Source organism: Haemaphysalis longicornis, unplaced genomic scaffold (genome assembly GCF_048455015.1).
Source record: "Haemaphysalis longicornis isolate Haplotype H1 unplaced genomic scaffold, Haemaphysalis longicornis Haplotype H1 scaffold_9, whole genome shotgun sequence".
Taxonomy (NCBI): domain Eukaryota; kingdom Metazoa; phylum Arthropoda; class Arachnida; order Ixodida; family Ixodidae; genus Haemaphysalis; species Haemaphysalis longicornis.
This window is the reverse complement of record NW_027526460.1, coordinates 97,097,323-97,113,352: the sequence shown is the minus strand read 5'-3', so window position 1 is coordinate 97,113,352 and position 16,030 is coordinate 97,097,323. Positions and strand designations below refer to the sequence as shown.

Below are 16,030 nucleotides of genomic sequence, written 5' to 3'. Positions count from 1 at the left end.
GAAAAGTAGAAAAAACACAAGGCGTGACCAGGCAACTATAAAGGCGGTACAAACAACGCACACAACCAGAAAATGCACAAAACTAATACGGTCCACTGATAACATGGGCGAACTAAGGGCACTGCACTATAGTAATGTCCCTACAATCGTTCAGACAGGCCCGTGTCCTTCAAAAAGAGCAGTAGGGCTTTTATAGCCTTTTCGGCCTGTGTCGGACAGCGCCTATGGCACAAAATTGTCTGCGCTGTAAAGGGGAGGTCGTCGAGTCGGCGAAGTGTGGTGGAGAGCTGTTGCCTCGGCGTTACGAAGCGGTCACAATGGCACAGAAGGTGTTCAATCGTCTCGTCGGTGGCGCACGCATCACAAGCAGGGCTGTTGGCCATTCCAATGGTGTAGGAGTAAGCACCGGTGAAGGCAACACCTAGCCACAGGCGACAAAGTAAGGTGACGTCCGAGCGTGCCACGTTATTAGGTAGGTGGCGCTGCAAATCTGGGTCGAGCGAGTAAAGACGAGCGTTAGAGAACTCGGGTGTATTCCACTTAGCGAGAGTGACTTCCCGGGCAATGGACCGCAGCGACCTTGCAGCATCAGTGCGTGATAGAGGGATGTGGGTCAATCTTGCACTTGTGTGGGCGCCATGAGCCGCTCTATCCGCCTGTTCGTTCCCAGTAATGCCGCAGTGGCTTGGGAGCCACTGGAAAACGATATCATGTCTATGCCTGACTAATGTGTCATATAAGCACCGGATTTCAGCCACAAGTTGTTCGTATGGGCCGCGGCGGAGGGCAGATTGAATGCACTGAAGAGCGGACCTCGAGTCGCATAGCACAACCCATTTTTCTGGCGATTCCTGCTGGATGAGTAGAAGGGCCTCCCGAATAGCTGCCAATTCAGAAGCGGTTGACGTCGTCGAGTTTGAAAGCTTAAAATAAATTTCGGTCGACTTCTGTGGTATCAAAACAGCGCCGGCAGAACTGGACGTGGTGACCGACCCATCCGTGTAGACATGGACCCGGTCTCTGTATGCCTCATGTAGAAAGAGTAGGGAGAGCTGTTGAAGACCGCTAGGTGGAAGGTCCGCTTTCTTTTTTATTCCCGGGATGTTTAAGTGCAGTTGTGGCTGTGACAGGCACCAAAGTGGCGACGAGGGCCGAGACGGAGGTGTATAGCTCGATGGCAAGCTCCCACTGTGAGCGGCAACCACCTTACAAAAAGATGCCTGCGGTCGTGTTGCAGGCAGGGATGCAAGGTGGTGATGGGGCAACCGGGTGAGTTGCCTAATGTGTGCCCTCAGTGTCTCCACTGTCATGTGGGTTGTGATCGGGTGATCCCTTGCAACGCAAATTGTGGCCACAGTTGAGGCGCAACGCGGGAGACCGAGACATGTACGAAGACCCTGGGCCTGTATGGCCTGAATTGCCTGTAGGTTGGTTTTACATGTGTTGGTTAATACAGGCAGGCTGTAACGCAAAACACCGAGAAACAGGGCATCGTACAGGCGTAACATTGAGTGCACGGAGACCCCCCACGTCTTTCCGGCCAGAAACTTGAATAGCTGGACCACTGCAGTTAGCCTTTTTTTCAGGTATGAAACTTGAGGAGTCCATGATAAATCCCGGTCCACGATAACCCCCAGAAAACGGTGACTTTTGACGTAAGGAATATGTTGTCCATTTAAAGAAATCTTATACTGCGACATTTTTTTGCGGGTGAAAGCAACCAGTGCACATTTCTCCGGAGATATTTCCAGGCCTTTTCGACGCAGGAACAAAGATGTTAGCGTTGCGGCTTTCTGAAGTCGGGCGCGAATCTGAGGGCGTGAAACTCCTGATGCCCAAATGCAGATGTCATCAGCATAGATAGAGAGGTGGACGTTGGTTGGTAATGCGGTAGTGAGTCCTATCAACGTGAGGTTAAACAATGTAGGGCTAAGCACACTTCCTTGCGGGACTCCACGAGAAACAAAGTGCTGTGATGTTGGGCCATCTGAAGTCTCAACGAAAAAATGTCTTCCTGATAGGAAGCTTTGGATCCATCTAAATGTCCGTCCACCGACTCCTGCATCTTGTAGGCCGCCCAGAACGGTGTCATGTATTACGTTATCGTACGCTCCTTTTATGTCTAGAAACAAAGCGGCTGTCAAACGTTTGAGTGATTTGTTGTGCTCTACCGATGTGATAAGGTCAATTACGTTGTCGATGGATGAACGTCCGCGTCGGAATCCAGCCATAGCATGGGGGTAAATTTTACGGTGCTCAAGGTACCATTCCAAACGACCTAAAACCATCCTTTCCATTAATTTTCCAATGCAGCTTGCAAGGGCTATAGGACGATATGATGCCGGGTCAAGGGGAGACTTGCCTGCTTTAAGAACTGGGACCAGGCGGTTAGCCTTCCAATCCTCAGGGACCAAACCATCTTGCCATGACTGGTTCAGCCGATACAAAAGTGTGTGACGGGCTTCTTGGCCGAGGTGACGCAGGGCGGCGTACGTCACTCCGTCTGGTCCTGGTGAAGATCTACTTCGGCACAGATGTAACGCCGCATCGAGCTCTTCCATTGAAAATGGGACGTCCATGCAGGAGTCGCGTGATACGGGGACGACGCGTATGTCCGCTTGGCTGGTCGAAGCTGGACCATTGGCGATTCTTAAGCAAAAGTCCTCCGCTACGTCGACCTCTCGGCGTTTCTGATGAAGCGCCAAAGCACTGAAAGGCCGACGTTGCTGTGTTGTTGTTCGAAGGCCCCTGACAGTGTTCCAGATGTTTGATAGAGGTTTCCGGGGATCTAGTTTCTCGCAGAACGATTTCCAGCGCTGTGATTGTACTTGTACGATGCGACGTTGAATTTTTTTCTGTGTACGTCGGGCCTCCCGAAGGTCATCAATAGACTTAGTGCGCCTGTATCTTCGTTCTGCACGACGACGAATAGCTCTGAGATGTTCTAGCACTTCGTCAAATTCTGTAAGCTTGGGATGCACCCGGAAAGAACGCATGGAATCTTGCGCAGTGGTGGTTACGGCACTTTCAAAAGTCGAGGAGAGCCCTTCGCAGCAGAGATCTTCCATGCGAGATTTAAACCTCTTCCAGTCTATTCGTCGAATGGTTTTCCCAGGAAGAAAACCATCAAAGCCCTCGATCCTCAGGTATGTTGGAAGGTGGTCACTTCCACGGGTTTCCATGTCTGTGAACCATTGAATGCTGTCAATGAGACTTCTCGAGACAAAAGCCAAATCCAGACAGCTACTATACGTCGTACCGCGAAGAAATGTTGGGCTGCCATCGTTGACACCGCAAAGCTCATGACGGGACGCCAGTGAAACCAGTTTTCGACCTCTTGGATCATTTCTGCGGCTTCCCCAGAGCATATGGTGGGCATTAAAGTCCCCCATAAGGACCCAAGGACCAGGGGTGTCTCTGATGATTTTGTCTAATCTGCTGGAATCGAAGCGACCTGAAGGAGATAAATAAACTCCTATGAGTGTGAACGAGACACTTTTCCTCTTCACTGTGAGGCAAATGTATTGGTTGCTGTCATGAGGTTCCACAGAATGGAGGTTATATGTTAGTTCCCGTCGGACGAACACCAGAACTTTACTAGAAGCATCACTAGTTGGTGACGCAAATGCTTCATATCCAGAGAGCCTGAACGCGTCCGTGGCGTTCGGTTCGCAAATGACGATGATGGGGAAATTGTTTATAAACACAAACTGTTTAAAGTCCGAAAAACGGGGCTTGAGGCCTCTTGCATTCCATTGGAGTATGGTGGCGCGTTTGACTTCATCCCGAAAGGATCTTGAATTAGAGGCCATGATGCTCCGAAGGGGCATTAAACTGTGGTAGGAGCGTCGCAGTAAACCCCAAAATGACAGGTTCCAGGTTCAGCATGGTCTCCAGAATGGTTTTGAAGAAGCTTGGTGTCATGGAAGCAAGGTGGGACCGGAGGGCTGTAAAAAGGGCTCGTACAACTTTTGAATAGTCGTCCACCTTGACTTCCCTTGAAGGGGCACGACGCTCCCTCAAGACGTTGGCGTACTGATCGCGTCCGCGTGGAACTGTAGGAGTGGTGCAGGAATCTGGTGGCTCTGGTTGTGCAGCGCTGGTGCTAGGTTCCGTGCTTTTTGTCGCCTTTAAGGACTCCTGTGGAAGCAGGACCGGAAAACTGTCACTGTCTGGTGGCGGTGGAGGTGATTTGGGTCCCTCAATGAAAGCCTTCCTCCTGTGTAGTGCGCTAACGCGAAACGGGCACCCGCTGAAACTTGCAGGGTGATCGCCGCCGCAGTTGGCGCAGGCAAAGTTTTCCTTGCATTGCTGAAAGTCATGCGGGCCACCACACCGTTTGCAGCGTTGCTCTCCTTTGCAGAATTTCGCGACGTGCCCAAAGCGTTGACACTTGAAGCAACGTGGAGGGGTATCCGTGTAATCGGCCGTTGCGTGCCTTGTAAACCCGAGGTTAATCACGTTCGGCCGTTCAGTGTTTGGAGCGAACGACAACACTACGGCATCAGATGGGGTCGTTTTCCAGTTATCTCCCGAGGAGCTAGTCCGACGCATAATCCTTCTCACATGCAGTACCCCTTGAGGCTTGAGATAGCTCAAAAGGTCCTCCTCCGTGTACCACTTGGGCACACCTTTGATGATGCACGTGTTCTTCACGTACGAGTGAGGTAGGCGGGCAGACACTGTAATTCCACTGATTCGGTCACATCGCAGCAAAGCATTCACATCGTTCTCCGTGGCTACGTCAAGAAGCAGGGCACCTTGAGCAGTGAATCTACTCCGAATCGGAGCCTTTCCCAGGAGAGATTGAAACTCTGAGAACAGGGTGATGGGGTTCACCTTCCTGAGGTCGTGGTCGCTTTTAGTCGGGGACACGATCACAGGTATCCCGACGGTACGGTTTTTACGGTGGCTCACCAGCTTAAAGCCTTCCTCGTCCGCGTCAGTCATCTCAGCGACGTCTTCTCCTTCACCCACGATCGTGGCATCGTCTCCTTGGGAAGAGGGGGCATCAACAGTGTTGTCGTCGTCGCAGGGTACCGGTGGCACAGACTTTTTTTGGTGTACTCGGCCCAGCAGTGGGGTTGTTACGTGTAGTTTACTATTCATAGAAAGAACGTGCTCGCCTCAATATAGAGGAATATATGTCGTAACATAGCGCAAATATGTTTTGTATGACATAAGCGCAACCCCTTCGGTATTCCTTGTTTTGATTGTTTTGCCATTAATAACAGAAATAAGCATTTGAATTTCTTCAGCCCACTCTGTCAAGCCTAAGCTATAAAGAATGTGTGCAGGACACACATGAAATTAAACGGAACATCCAAAATACATTCACGGGGCATCTAATACTTGCCATATGATGTGGTGTACGAGTGCTACAATCGGACATCCAGTGGACGTAGAAAAGATGCCCATGAACTCTCAAACCCTCATCCTATGAATGTCCATTACAGCCTGAATTTAAAGGGACCCAGAAAAGCCTTTTGTAAGTTACAAAAGGCCTGTATTGTCGCGTAGCACCAATATAGCGATGCAATGCCGTTGGAATTATTGATCCACATTCCGTATTAGCTGCGCGAGAAGCAATTAAGTGCACCTCTCCCCCCTTGCCGATCAATTCCTCCTCCCTCTCTGCTTCTTTCAAACCAGCTGGAAACACTGGGAATAGCCATGTGACATCTCGACGCTCGACTTCCGTTCTGTGCTAGCTACATTCCTGCGCCTAGGCACGCGTCAGTCGCTGCGGGCCCGCCTTTGCCTCGGGATCGCGCAGGAAGGAGGAAGAGCAGCCGAAAGCCTATGGCAGTGACGTTGCCGGCGGCCGACCTCACCGGCGATTGGGCGAATCAGGGGGGTGGCTCGCCGTTGCGTCAGCCGCGATCGCCCTTGCGTCAGCAGCGATCGGCTCGCTGTGGCGTCGCGCTCGTCGGCTGAGAAAGGCTATCTTCAAAAATTGTTTACAAATTATCCGTAAAACGTATGTGACTCACACTTGGCTCAAAAATCCCTCGTTATGTGTTCTACCACATGAACGCATTTTATTGCCACCTTCACAAAGCTTTTCTGCGTCCCTTTAAGTGCGTTGGACGTCCAACGGATATTTAGTAGGTGCTTGGGCACAAAATATTCGGCTAATGTTCTTAGATACCAGATGCCAAGCAAGTTGTTAACTACCTTTTTACAGGCTCATTTAATTTATCGTTTACGTGAAAAACTCGTTTTTTATAAGTCTTTACATTGAACTCCCTTGTAATTCTGGCATTACCCAGTTTGCGAAAAACAAATTCCAAGATTGAAACTGGAGCTATTTCCTGTGCCTTATTTAAAAGCAATACACGCTACTGCATTTATGGGTACATACTGATCTGTATGTTTTGATATCGTACAACTCAAACAGGCACACCCAAAAACATAACAAAGAGGAGAACTTTGCACAAAACTTAGTTTTCGACTAAAGCAATAACTGAGCTGCAGACGCTTTTCTGTATTGAAAGATGAGGCCCTTCTCATCTATAATGTCAATTGCAAAATACATCCTAAAGTTTAAGACATACTGCATAACATACATGCATTACAACTGGCAATCCGGATTGAACCCCAAATGTTTATTCTTGACATTCAGCTGATATTTCCCAATGTCATTGCTACCAGACCAAGCCACGTCAAATCTCGAAGTCATCAGTCATATATCTCAGCTAAGATAACAAGAAGTTGGAAGCACTAAAAAAATTTGTATTACGCGATCTGTCAGTGTGAACCAGTAAACCCAATTGAACCAGATTATAAAAGGCTCTTTTTTAACTGGTACTGACTTTTCGGCAGTGAAAGGTAAACAATGACAATTGAGCTAGCAGCCGTTTCCATAACAGTTAATGCTATCTTTCACGGTTATTTCGTTAAAGGTATCGCCTAGTCAGCTTTAGTGCTTTCAGCTAAATGATTAATGAATTCAGTAGCTCTACGATCAAATTGCACACACAAAGCACTGGCCCCTTTTTAAAAACTTCATTATTACTTCAGATAAAAAAGTTGATACCCGTAATAGAACCAAGAAAAATGTCCTTCAAGCACCTTATATTGAATGATATGAAGCAAGGGTGTGCCATTCTGAATAGGGCTAAACAAAAGGCTTGTTCTGCCAAGCTATCAATACATCACGTGTGCATCACTGCTTGCAGACTTAGTTACAATCTTTGCTGCTTAGAAGTTTGTGAATCCATGTTGTAGCTAGGTACACAAGCAAAGAAAAGCGTGGAAACTAATAACTTCAGAATAGACGATTGCACATGTCCTACCTTTGCCTTACCCTGCGTCCCATATTTTTTCTCGCATAAGCAAGAACCATTCAGCTTTGTCTCCTAGTCTACCTTAGTTTTTGTGCCTACCTTATCCCAATGTCACAAGCTCAAATGTTAAGTTCACCTTACACCAATGAAACAGCGTGGGCTAGTGTCCCATTTACAACACACCATGTAACACTCCACTTTGGTGGGCTTGCATATGGGCATTTGGTTGTCTCTGAATAGACGTTTCTTTAGGGTCAATGGGAAACCTAAGTAAGCTGCAAACATTGTATAATTGCTTCACGACATTCAAGTCTAGAATGCGCTGACCATTTTCTCAGTTCCTTCAACTAATTACGCCCATTTTTAAATGAGAAAACTATCTTACAAAGTGCCGCTTCTTTCGAGCCATCCCCTTCCCACTAGGTGATGTTGGCAGTGGCGGCACGCAGGTTGTTTGGCACTAAATTGAAGCTAAGTTTAGCAGATTGCAAGCATGCTTACCTGTACAACCTGTGTGCCAACAAAAAGTCAGTATTAGGCCTCAAAGCATGCTTAACGTGTACAACCAGTGAATAAAGAGACGAAAAGTCAGTATTAGGCACTAAAGATCAAAATTTTGACCGTCGACGTAGGATGAAGACCAATTGCAATACCAGTGCGATGCCATTGCTGTAGTTGGCGCAAAGGCAGCGAACAGCATGTTGTTGCCTCTTTCGGCACCCATTACAGAGGATTCTGCTAAAAATTCAATTACCAGAATACGTCAGTTAAACTGCACGATGCGGCCATAGATAAGGCTTCAAAAAATTCAGCTCAGTGTAGTCTCAATAAAAATCTATTTAGATGGGACTTTAGAACAGAGTGGGGAATCCGCCGTAATCAGCTACATACGAACTTCTCATGCTCGTCCTTTCACAGCGGATACATATTTTTCCGGGAGAGAATAAATCTGTTTTAATTAAATTTGCAACCTACGTCAATATGTGTTGTCGCAAACAGCAGAGCGGAAAACGAATTCACCCCTCATTGGGGCACGCTCGGGCAAGAAACCGCAGCAATGATTTCTGCAGGCACGCCCCACTAAATGCTTACACCCGTGTTAAACGCTACGAACTTTCCAGGCAATCATAAGATTCGGTGCACCTCAACCAACCACTGCAAAAGACACAACTCAGTTGTTTCCAATCGCTTGAAATGTGATGACGTCCAATGTAAGGGAGAATACCGCTGCTATAGGCAGTAATGGTGCGACCTTCCATGCCGTTCTAATCGCCGAAGCTGAAGTCAGGTGCACCTACCTTGACGTACGTCCTCTCGGTGTCGACGAGCTCGAGTATAACCTTGCGCAGCCTCTCCACGTCAGACATATGCTTGCTCGTTTGACCCACTGAGGCGCCGGCGACAGCCGCCGATACCAGTGGCTGTGTCGGCACGGCCTGCTGTTGTTGGGCTGCTGCGGCGGCTGCCGCCGCCGCGACCGAGGGAAGCCCACCCGCCAGGCTGGATCGCCTCCGCTCCACGGGCACACGGCAGTACTCGGTCACTTGTTCCGCAGTCTGCGCCAGCAGGCCCTCAATGGTCAAGTCAAAATCCTGATCCGCACATGGGGTCGATTAAAAACACCGGTGGACGCTCAGGGTCAAATCGACATTCTGGTTGGTATAATCAGAGTCAAGTTAAATGCTTGTAGGCGCGCGGTGTCAAATCAAAATGCTGGTCGGTACTGAGGACCAAATCAGATCTCCCGTCGACACTCAAGGGGAATCAAAATCGCGGTTGGTTCTTATCGTCGCATCAATATCAGGGTAGACACGCGGGGTCAAAATCCAAACCCCGGTCTACAGTCAAGGTAAAATCAAAATTCTGGTTGGCACTCTGGGTCAAATCCAAGTCCTGGTCAACACACCTGGTTAAGTCAAAATGTTGGGCAGCGCTCAGGGCTAAATCAAAAAGCCAGCCGACAATAAGGCTAAAATCAAAATCCTGGTAGGCATGCGGGGTCAAATCAAAACCGCAGTCGACAATCAAGGTAAAATCGAAATCCTGTTGGTACTTACAGAGAAATAAAAGTTTTCATCAAAACTCTGGGTTAAATCAATATCTCTGTCGGCACTCAACGTCAAATAAAAATTCCCTCTCCGATGGATTACACGCTGCTGGTACCACGTGTACTGCCACAGAATAACATGATTCAAATCCCAGCCGATTATTGTTTGCAGTGAGGCTTACATCTCCAGCCCGTAAAAGATTTTCCCTCGTTCACACTTACACACATTCTTTGATTATAAAAATGCTGTTATGTTAGCCTCTGCCGCCTTTACTTTATCCAACTCACCTTAACTTCGTTCTAGACTTGTCCTGAGGTTTAGGTTTCAACTACGGCTTAAAAAAGTTCATTTTCACTGTGTTTCACTCTGTTCACTGTTCAGTGTCAGTGCTAAGTAAAACTTCCGCAGTGTTATCATGATGTATCACATTGTATTTGCTGAAACTCTTGCGCTTTGTCCAGCATTAGAAATTGGCACCAAAACATTTCAACCTCAGCGCAGATGTCAGCTCTCTTTGCACTTCGTGGCCCATTATTCTTGAAGTTTTGCCTGTTTGTTATTGATGAATCTCCGCTGAGCTCGTCACTAAATAAGAGCATCATATGGCAATTCGCACCAGTGAAAATCTTTACAACCACGAGTAATAGCCAGCTAGTCATTTCTAAGGCTATAAGTTCCATCAAATTTAGCTGCAAACAGTTTTCGCTGGCAAGGTTCCCCGTGCTCATTGCACCAACATAATACTTCATTCCAAATTGCCTTTTAACCGCGTACACCCACAGCAACGCTAATCTTTTGATTGCAAAGAAGCTGTATACCTTTTTGCAGGAATCCTCAATGACCTTGAGCAGGCTTTCTATCTGGTCGCAAGAGAGACCGGATTGGTCTTGTGGCGGTACCGGCGACGGCGTAGGGCGGCCCGAGGTGTCCGGAGACCGCTCCTGAGACCCTGTGGAAACATGACAACGGCTTATCAATTACTTGTAATCAGTTTAATCGGTGCCGAACGTGCAGTCACCCTATTAGATGTGGGAAGAGCCAAGCCAAGCCAAAGACCCGCAGTCATGCGTCAAAGCCAAATGGAACTATCTGTGGTGTCAGTTTCACCGCAATGGCATGGACATTGAAAGTAAGAAGAGTGGTGTTAGTAAAGATTTAATGAAACTAGCCCTTGACAGCCTTGGAGACCCTTTACAAAAGAATCCTTCGTAGTTCCATTGGTTCCGCTAAAAATGCTGCCACAAAGCACTGCTGTTGTAGCAGCTGCAAGGCAAATTTGTGGACACATAAGGGTATTAAAATTGGCAGGGTAGAGACCCAAAGTGCTTCAGCATTGTGCTTTTGATGCTCCTGTACTCTGTGATAGTCTTATAGCATGTAAGAGTGATAGGTTTCAGGTACACCGAGAATGATGGCCTTACACTCGAAAAATTAAAATACCTTGAACGCATGGGGTAAGAGAGCCAAAAGTGAGAAAAGGACGCCCACCCCATATTGGTGAGGGCACGATGAGCTTGCCGATCATCTCGTCGCTGAGCACGTTGTCGCTGGGCGGCGGGGGACAGACGAGGGACTCGATGTAGTCGTCCGTAGTGCGCATGGCGCTCGCCAGGTCCGGCGGCTCGGTGCGCGACGAGCGCATCATCATGCACAGCGACAGCTCCTCCTGCAGCACGCACTCGATGTACATCATGTCCAGGTCACTAACGATGGCGCCGTTGATCACCATGATCTCGTCGCCCTTCATCAGCCCTGCATGATTATGAGAGAAACCGCGCCATCATCATCATCATCGGATTGGCTCGATCTCAGGGTTGGATCAACAGAGAATTCCGCCAAGAGAGAGCACTGCCTATACGTGTGAGTTAAATTCCACATTGAACCTGTAAAGATACACGGTGCTACTTCATTGGCTCTGGCGCTCACCATAGTGAACTGACAGATTTATTGATACGTGACAGGCCACCAAGGGCCGGTACACACTACATTCTTTAGCGTGTCAAAATTTATAGACACGGATATTTTTAATGGCGAAGACCATTGTATTGATAGAAACATTCCTCTCATGGCAGTTATTTCTCGGTTGATCGCCAGAGGGGAGGCTGACGCGGGCTCAACTAAAGAGTCGTGTGCAGCAAAGGTAGGAAATATGAAAATGCCCAATGATGATTTATCGCTAAGACCACATGCTTTCCCAACGTTCAAAGAGACCCATGATGAAATAAAAATTGCCTTGTCATCACTGCAATCTCACTGATGGGACGTTTTAGGGAAATGTGGGCATTGCAAACAGCCAGTTCTAAGGCATACTGAAGAGTGTGTGAAAAATACATGAGCGTACAGCGACTCACCCTGCTGGTGTGCTAGGCTGCCTTCCTCCACCCTGCTGACGTAGACACAGAGTTCGTCCTGGTGGTCTGTGTTCTCGACCAGCTCAGCTTCTACGCTGAAGCCGAACAACTGGTCGAGTGAGCTCCGAGAAAGCCCCACTTGATAAAGCACTTTGGCACAGACTTCCAAGCTCTCAAAGCTCTGCGAAAACAAAGTATGCAGATTTCGCGAGTGTGGTGATTCGTGGCAAAAAGAAAACATCGAGTGCATCCCAGTATACAAAAAACTATCATGTGGGCCAAGCAATAACAACAAGTCACATAAAAGTTAAAGTATGACGCAGGAAAACAATCAACAAATGATTCCATCTTTGGCAACGGATAATGTTTAAAATATCCTTTACTTACATTTACTGAGCTCTCACGAACATTATGAATTTACACCCTAACCTCAATTACTTAAGTTGTAACGGGCACATTTAATCAACTCGCAATCACAGCTCAAAAAACAGAGCAGCAGACATTACTTCAACGGCCACCGAGATCATTGCACCTCTCTGTCTACTTTCCTGCTTCCACTATTATAGTCTTTTTCGTATTAGCTTGCGCAGCAATGCACATAAACGCCTGACCGACTACCCAACACTGCACCACTTAAAATCACAAACCACTGAGTTCTACGGCACTCTCACTGCGCTAGCATCATCTGCAAGGTGTGCGCAGTCGCTGACATACAGGACACGCAAACTGGCCGACGATGCTCACCAAGTTGTCAAAGATTTCGGTGCGTGCCGCGACGTAACAGTCGTCCAAGTCTTTCCTCCTGCGGAATCGCAGGAAATGGTCGTTGGGCGACAACTGCCTTCGGCTGCAGGCCACCCAGAGCACTTCTTCGACGGTCATGTTGTCCCTGACTCCCACTATAACCGCCTGGGGAGGAGAACAGAAGCGTGCGAGAACAGTGAAAAAACGGATCAGGAAGAAGGAATCAGATGCACTGCGTATAGGCAGAATGCAAGAGTGCTCGCAGAGAATGAATGAATCGAGGATGTAGTTCTGATTATCTTACTTGATTATCTGGCAAGTTGATCTTGACACTTTTTTCTCCTAAGGCAGGCAGGTCTAAGCTGCTTTGCAGTGACGATGAAGGCATGCTTAGAAGTCTTCTGGAACAAAGGTGCAAGCATAAGTACCAACCCGAGAAGCACTATCACTATGATAAATGTGCATGCAGTAAACACTTTTGCTTAGCACAATGTTGCCCCACTGCTATTAAACACGATTAAAATTCGTATATCATACACAAAATGCAATAAAAATTCCAATACCCAGCCCCTATCGCTACAGCCATGATATCACTGATAACGACCAAGTAACAACAGGATTGAACAGCTGCAAAGAATATTTCATGTGTCTTTAATATAATACCAGTTGTTAACAGTTTCTCAAAAATAAATTTCCCAGACGTAGCTGTATTTATGCCGCCTACTATAATTGGTTGCTCCTGCCGGCTAAACTTAATTTCCTACTACGAGGGGACGGGCGGTGGTGAAAAGAAGAAAGACAGAGAGTGCGAGAGAGGCAGTACGCACTTAGAGCTGTTGGACCTAGAGAGTTGTGCGCGCGACCTCCGCTTGGTGGCGCCCCGGCCCGAGAGCAGGTTTGTGAGCAGCGAGGGGCTGCGCGCGCAGATGTAGGCGTGGAACGAGGACACCGTGAACACGCCCAGCTTGTTAAGCGTAGCCTTGGTCGCCTTCGACACATGCGTGAGCAGGTTCTGCGGGAACGGGGAAGGGAAAGAAGACGACGACACCGGATCATGTGGTCAGTGGACCCTGAGCGAGTAACAACATGTGAGCGTAATAAGGGATATTTTATGGGTCTCTCGATTCAAAACATTTTTATGAGTGAGTAATAGTAAAGAATTCGATAGAGTCAAACGTGCCAGGCTCATTGCCCAGGCTCATTGTCCAGGCTTCCCGGCGATGCTGCCCCAAAACCCCCAAGCGTGCTTCACTGCACGCGAACACGTAACGCGGCAAAGCTCACCTACGGAGTCAACGCAACAGGGGTTGTATTTCTATTTCAACGCAACAGGGGTTGTAAAGGCTAAAAAGAGCGAACGATCGCGTGGCACGATGCAAACTGGCAGCGTCGGCGACAATTCGGCGATATTGTGCAATAAAACATCTCACATCTCCACGCCGTGAACGATGCCGAGGGTGTAAAGCAAGAGGGTGCAAGTTGTCTATTGCCTGTGTGATGAGCATCATCGGGCGTGCGTGCTGATGCACTCTGATTTTTAAATGATTTTGAGGTGCAGTAAATGCATTGTAAATAACAAGCGCCACACGAAAGACAATTCGCATCCCGGTACTTCACACCCTCGGCATCGTTCACGGCGTGGAGATGTGATTTTATTGACCCAAATTGGACTGAATTGACACGAATTATCGCGCATTAAATGCATTAATGAATGGACAAACGTGTGTGCAGTGCATACATACACTGTTTTATTGACGGTATTGTTGGTACGTTGTGACGAGTTCCGGGTTGCGTTTCCCCTTTACGATCACTTCCTTGTGATCGCTGCTAGATTCGAGCGGGGCTAAATTGCAGTTGGGAAAGACGAGGTCTATTCCCCTGATGGTCTTCGGTTGATTCCGGAACGCGCTTATATACGCATTGCACCGCAGTGCCCTCTCATGTAGCTCGCTGTAGTCACTGTAGGTTCAACTGTAATTTCAACTGCTCTTTTTCCGCAAATTATCGTTGACAGTTTATGATTTTTGCTTTGTTTTTGTGTTTTGGTACCCTTTGAAATTCGCGCTTTTTGCTGTTGCAGTTTGCGGCGCTCTCCCCAGACGGCGCGCGGATGGTGCTACAGTGTGCGCCTCTCTCAATAGATTGCTTACAATGCTGTGCGTACAGACAACTCTAGACAACGGCATGGACATTGCGAGGTCCTAAAGTGCTTCGCACTTAAAATATTTTCGTCATTTGTGGGAGCTGGCATTAGGAGCTGCTTTTTCGCGACGCCGACATGAGCACAAAAATAACCTGCATTCTGGTTGGTGCATGGGATAAAACTAAAAGAATTTTAAGCTGACAGCTTTTGATTGCGCTCTCAATCTTGGTGTGCCCACGTGTGGTCACCTCGTGAAGAAGCGGGAGCTCTATATAACGACAGTGATGGTGATGTACATTGTGACACAATTGGGGCTACTGCTGAAATGGCTACTGCTCGGTGCATCATATTCAAATCCATTTTCTAGACTCTAATCTACATCGTCGTCAGAATTGCACTGCATCTGTGATTCATCGACTGTTGCATGTGCTGCATAAAAAGAAATGGTCAATTTAGTTCTCGTTGCAGGGCCTGTAGCAAATCCTGGTTGCTTAATTTGAGACTATTTGAATCATTGCCTTCGAAATTATTCAGGACACATCATCATTAATTGTTATTAGCTCATATTCACTTGGAAGGCATGACTTACTCTTCTCACATACACAGCCATTTGTAGTGGCAAGTTTGGCAGTGCTGATGTGAAGGGCGACAACGTCTTTACATGTTTTGACCTTTAATCACTCCACAGACAGAAACAAAATTAACAAAAAACATTTCCACCAATATCATCCCTGTCCACTGGCCTGGCACTTTGCAAGTTGAAGGGTTTAGATGTATACATACTATACACTACTACGTCTTTAGTATTATGGTATGTTGCTTTAGAGTACATGAACATTTAAAGCACATGTGTTACAACACTACTGCCGCTGAGTCAAATCAAAACTAATCTGTGTAGCCCTGCATTTTTAACTTCGCCTAAGATAAAAACATAAACTTAGCGTGTTAAATTGAACTTCATCCCCATTTCGCTTCAGAGAAAACAGCTGTCACATTTAAAAAGAAAGACCCAAGACATGCTAATCACTTTACTTCACTTTCATCGACTTTCATGGAACATAATATATCCCTCTACCTCCGATCTGACTTGATCCCGCAGTAAAATGTTGCGGGCTGAACTGTACTGAAAAAGCAGACTGACATAACCTTTCAAGTCTACAAAGTATAGTGGGGTCCTCTCGAGTCACCCATAACGAGGCTCACCTTTGGGTTTGGCAGTTCGGAGACCTGCAGGGAGGCCATGTAGCATCGCAGGCGGAACTGCTCGCAGTGTAGCCTCTCGAGGTTCTCTTCCCACTGGCCGATCTGGTCCGACAGCGTCTGCCGGGATTCCTGGTCCACCACCACGGTCAGCTGCAGCTCGGCCATGTGCTTCAGCTTCGCGTCCTGCGATGTGTCACGTGCGCAGCCACTGATGAGTGAACCGCCGATGAGTTCCCACTGATGAGTGCACCG

General features: G+C 47.6%; 1 protein-coding gene across 10 annotated transcripts in view; it reads right to left on the bottom strand.

Annotated features, from left to right (window-relative positions):
- Positions 1-16,030, bottom strand: part of Sif (guanine nucleotide exchange factor still life) — a 309,147-nt gene that overhangs the window by 33,451 nt on the left and 259,666 nt on the right. For 8 of the 10 annotated variants that reach the window (XM_077684357.1, XM_077684363.1, XM_077684364.1 and 5 more), the window contains 8 exons: positions 15,779-15,961; positions 13,260-13,444; positions 12,737-12,833; positions 12,433-12,597; positions 11,689-11,869; positions 10,826-11,089; positions 10,156-10,286; positions 8,588-8,845 (listed from right to left, as the gene is read on the bottom strand). In XM_077684357.1, the coding sequence (XP_077540483.1) occupies positions 8,588-8,845; positions 10,156-10,286; positions 10,826-11,089; positions 11,689-11,869; positions 12,433-12,597; positions 12,737-12,833; positions 13,260-13,444; positions 15,779-15,961 (1,464 nt within the window). The remainder of the gene's footprint in view (positions 1-8,587; positions 8,846-10,155; positions 10,287-10,825; positions 11,090-11,688; positions 11,870-12,432; positions 12,598-12,736; positions 12,834-13,259; positions 13,445-15,778; positions 15,962-16,030) is intronic. The other 2 variants (XM_077684359.1, XM_077684366.1) reach the window with 1 other exon arrangement.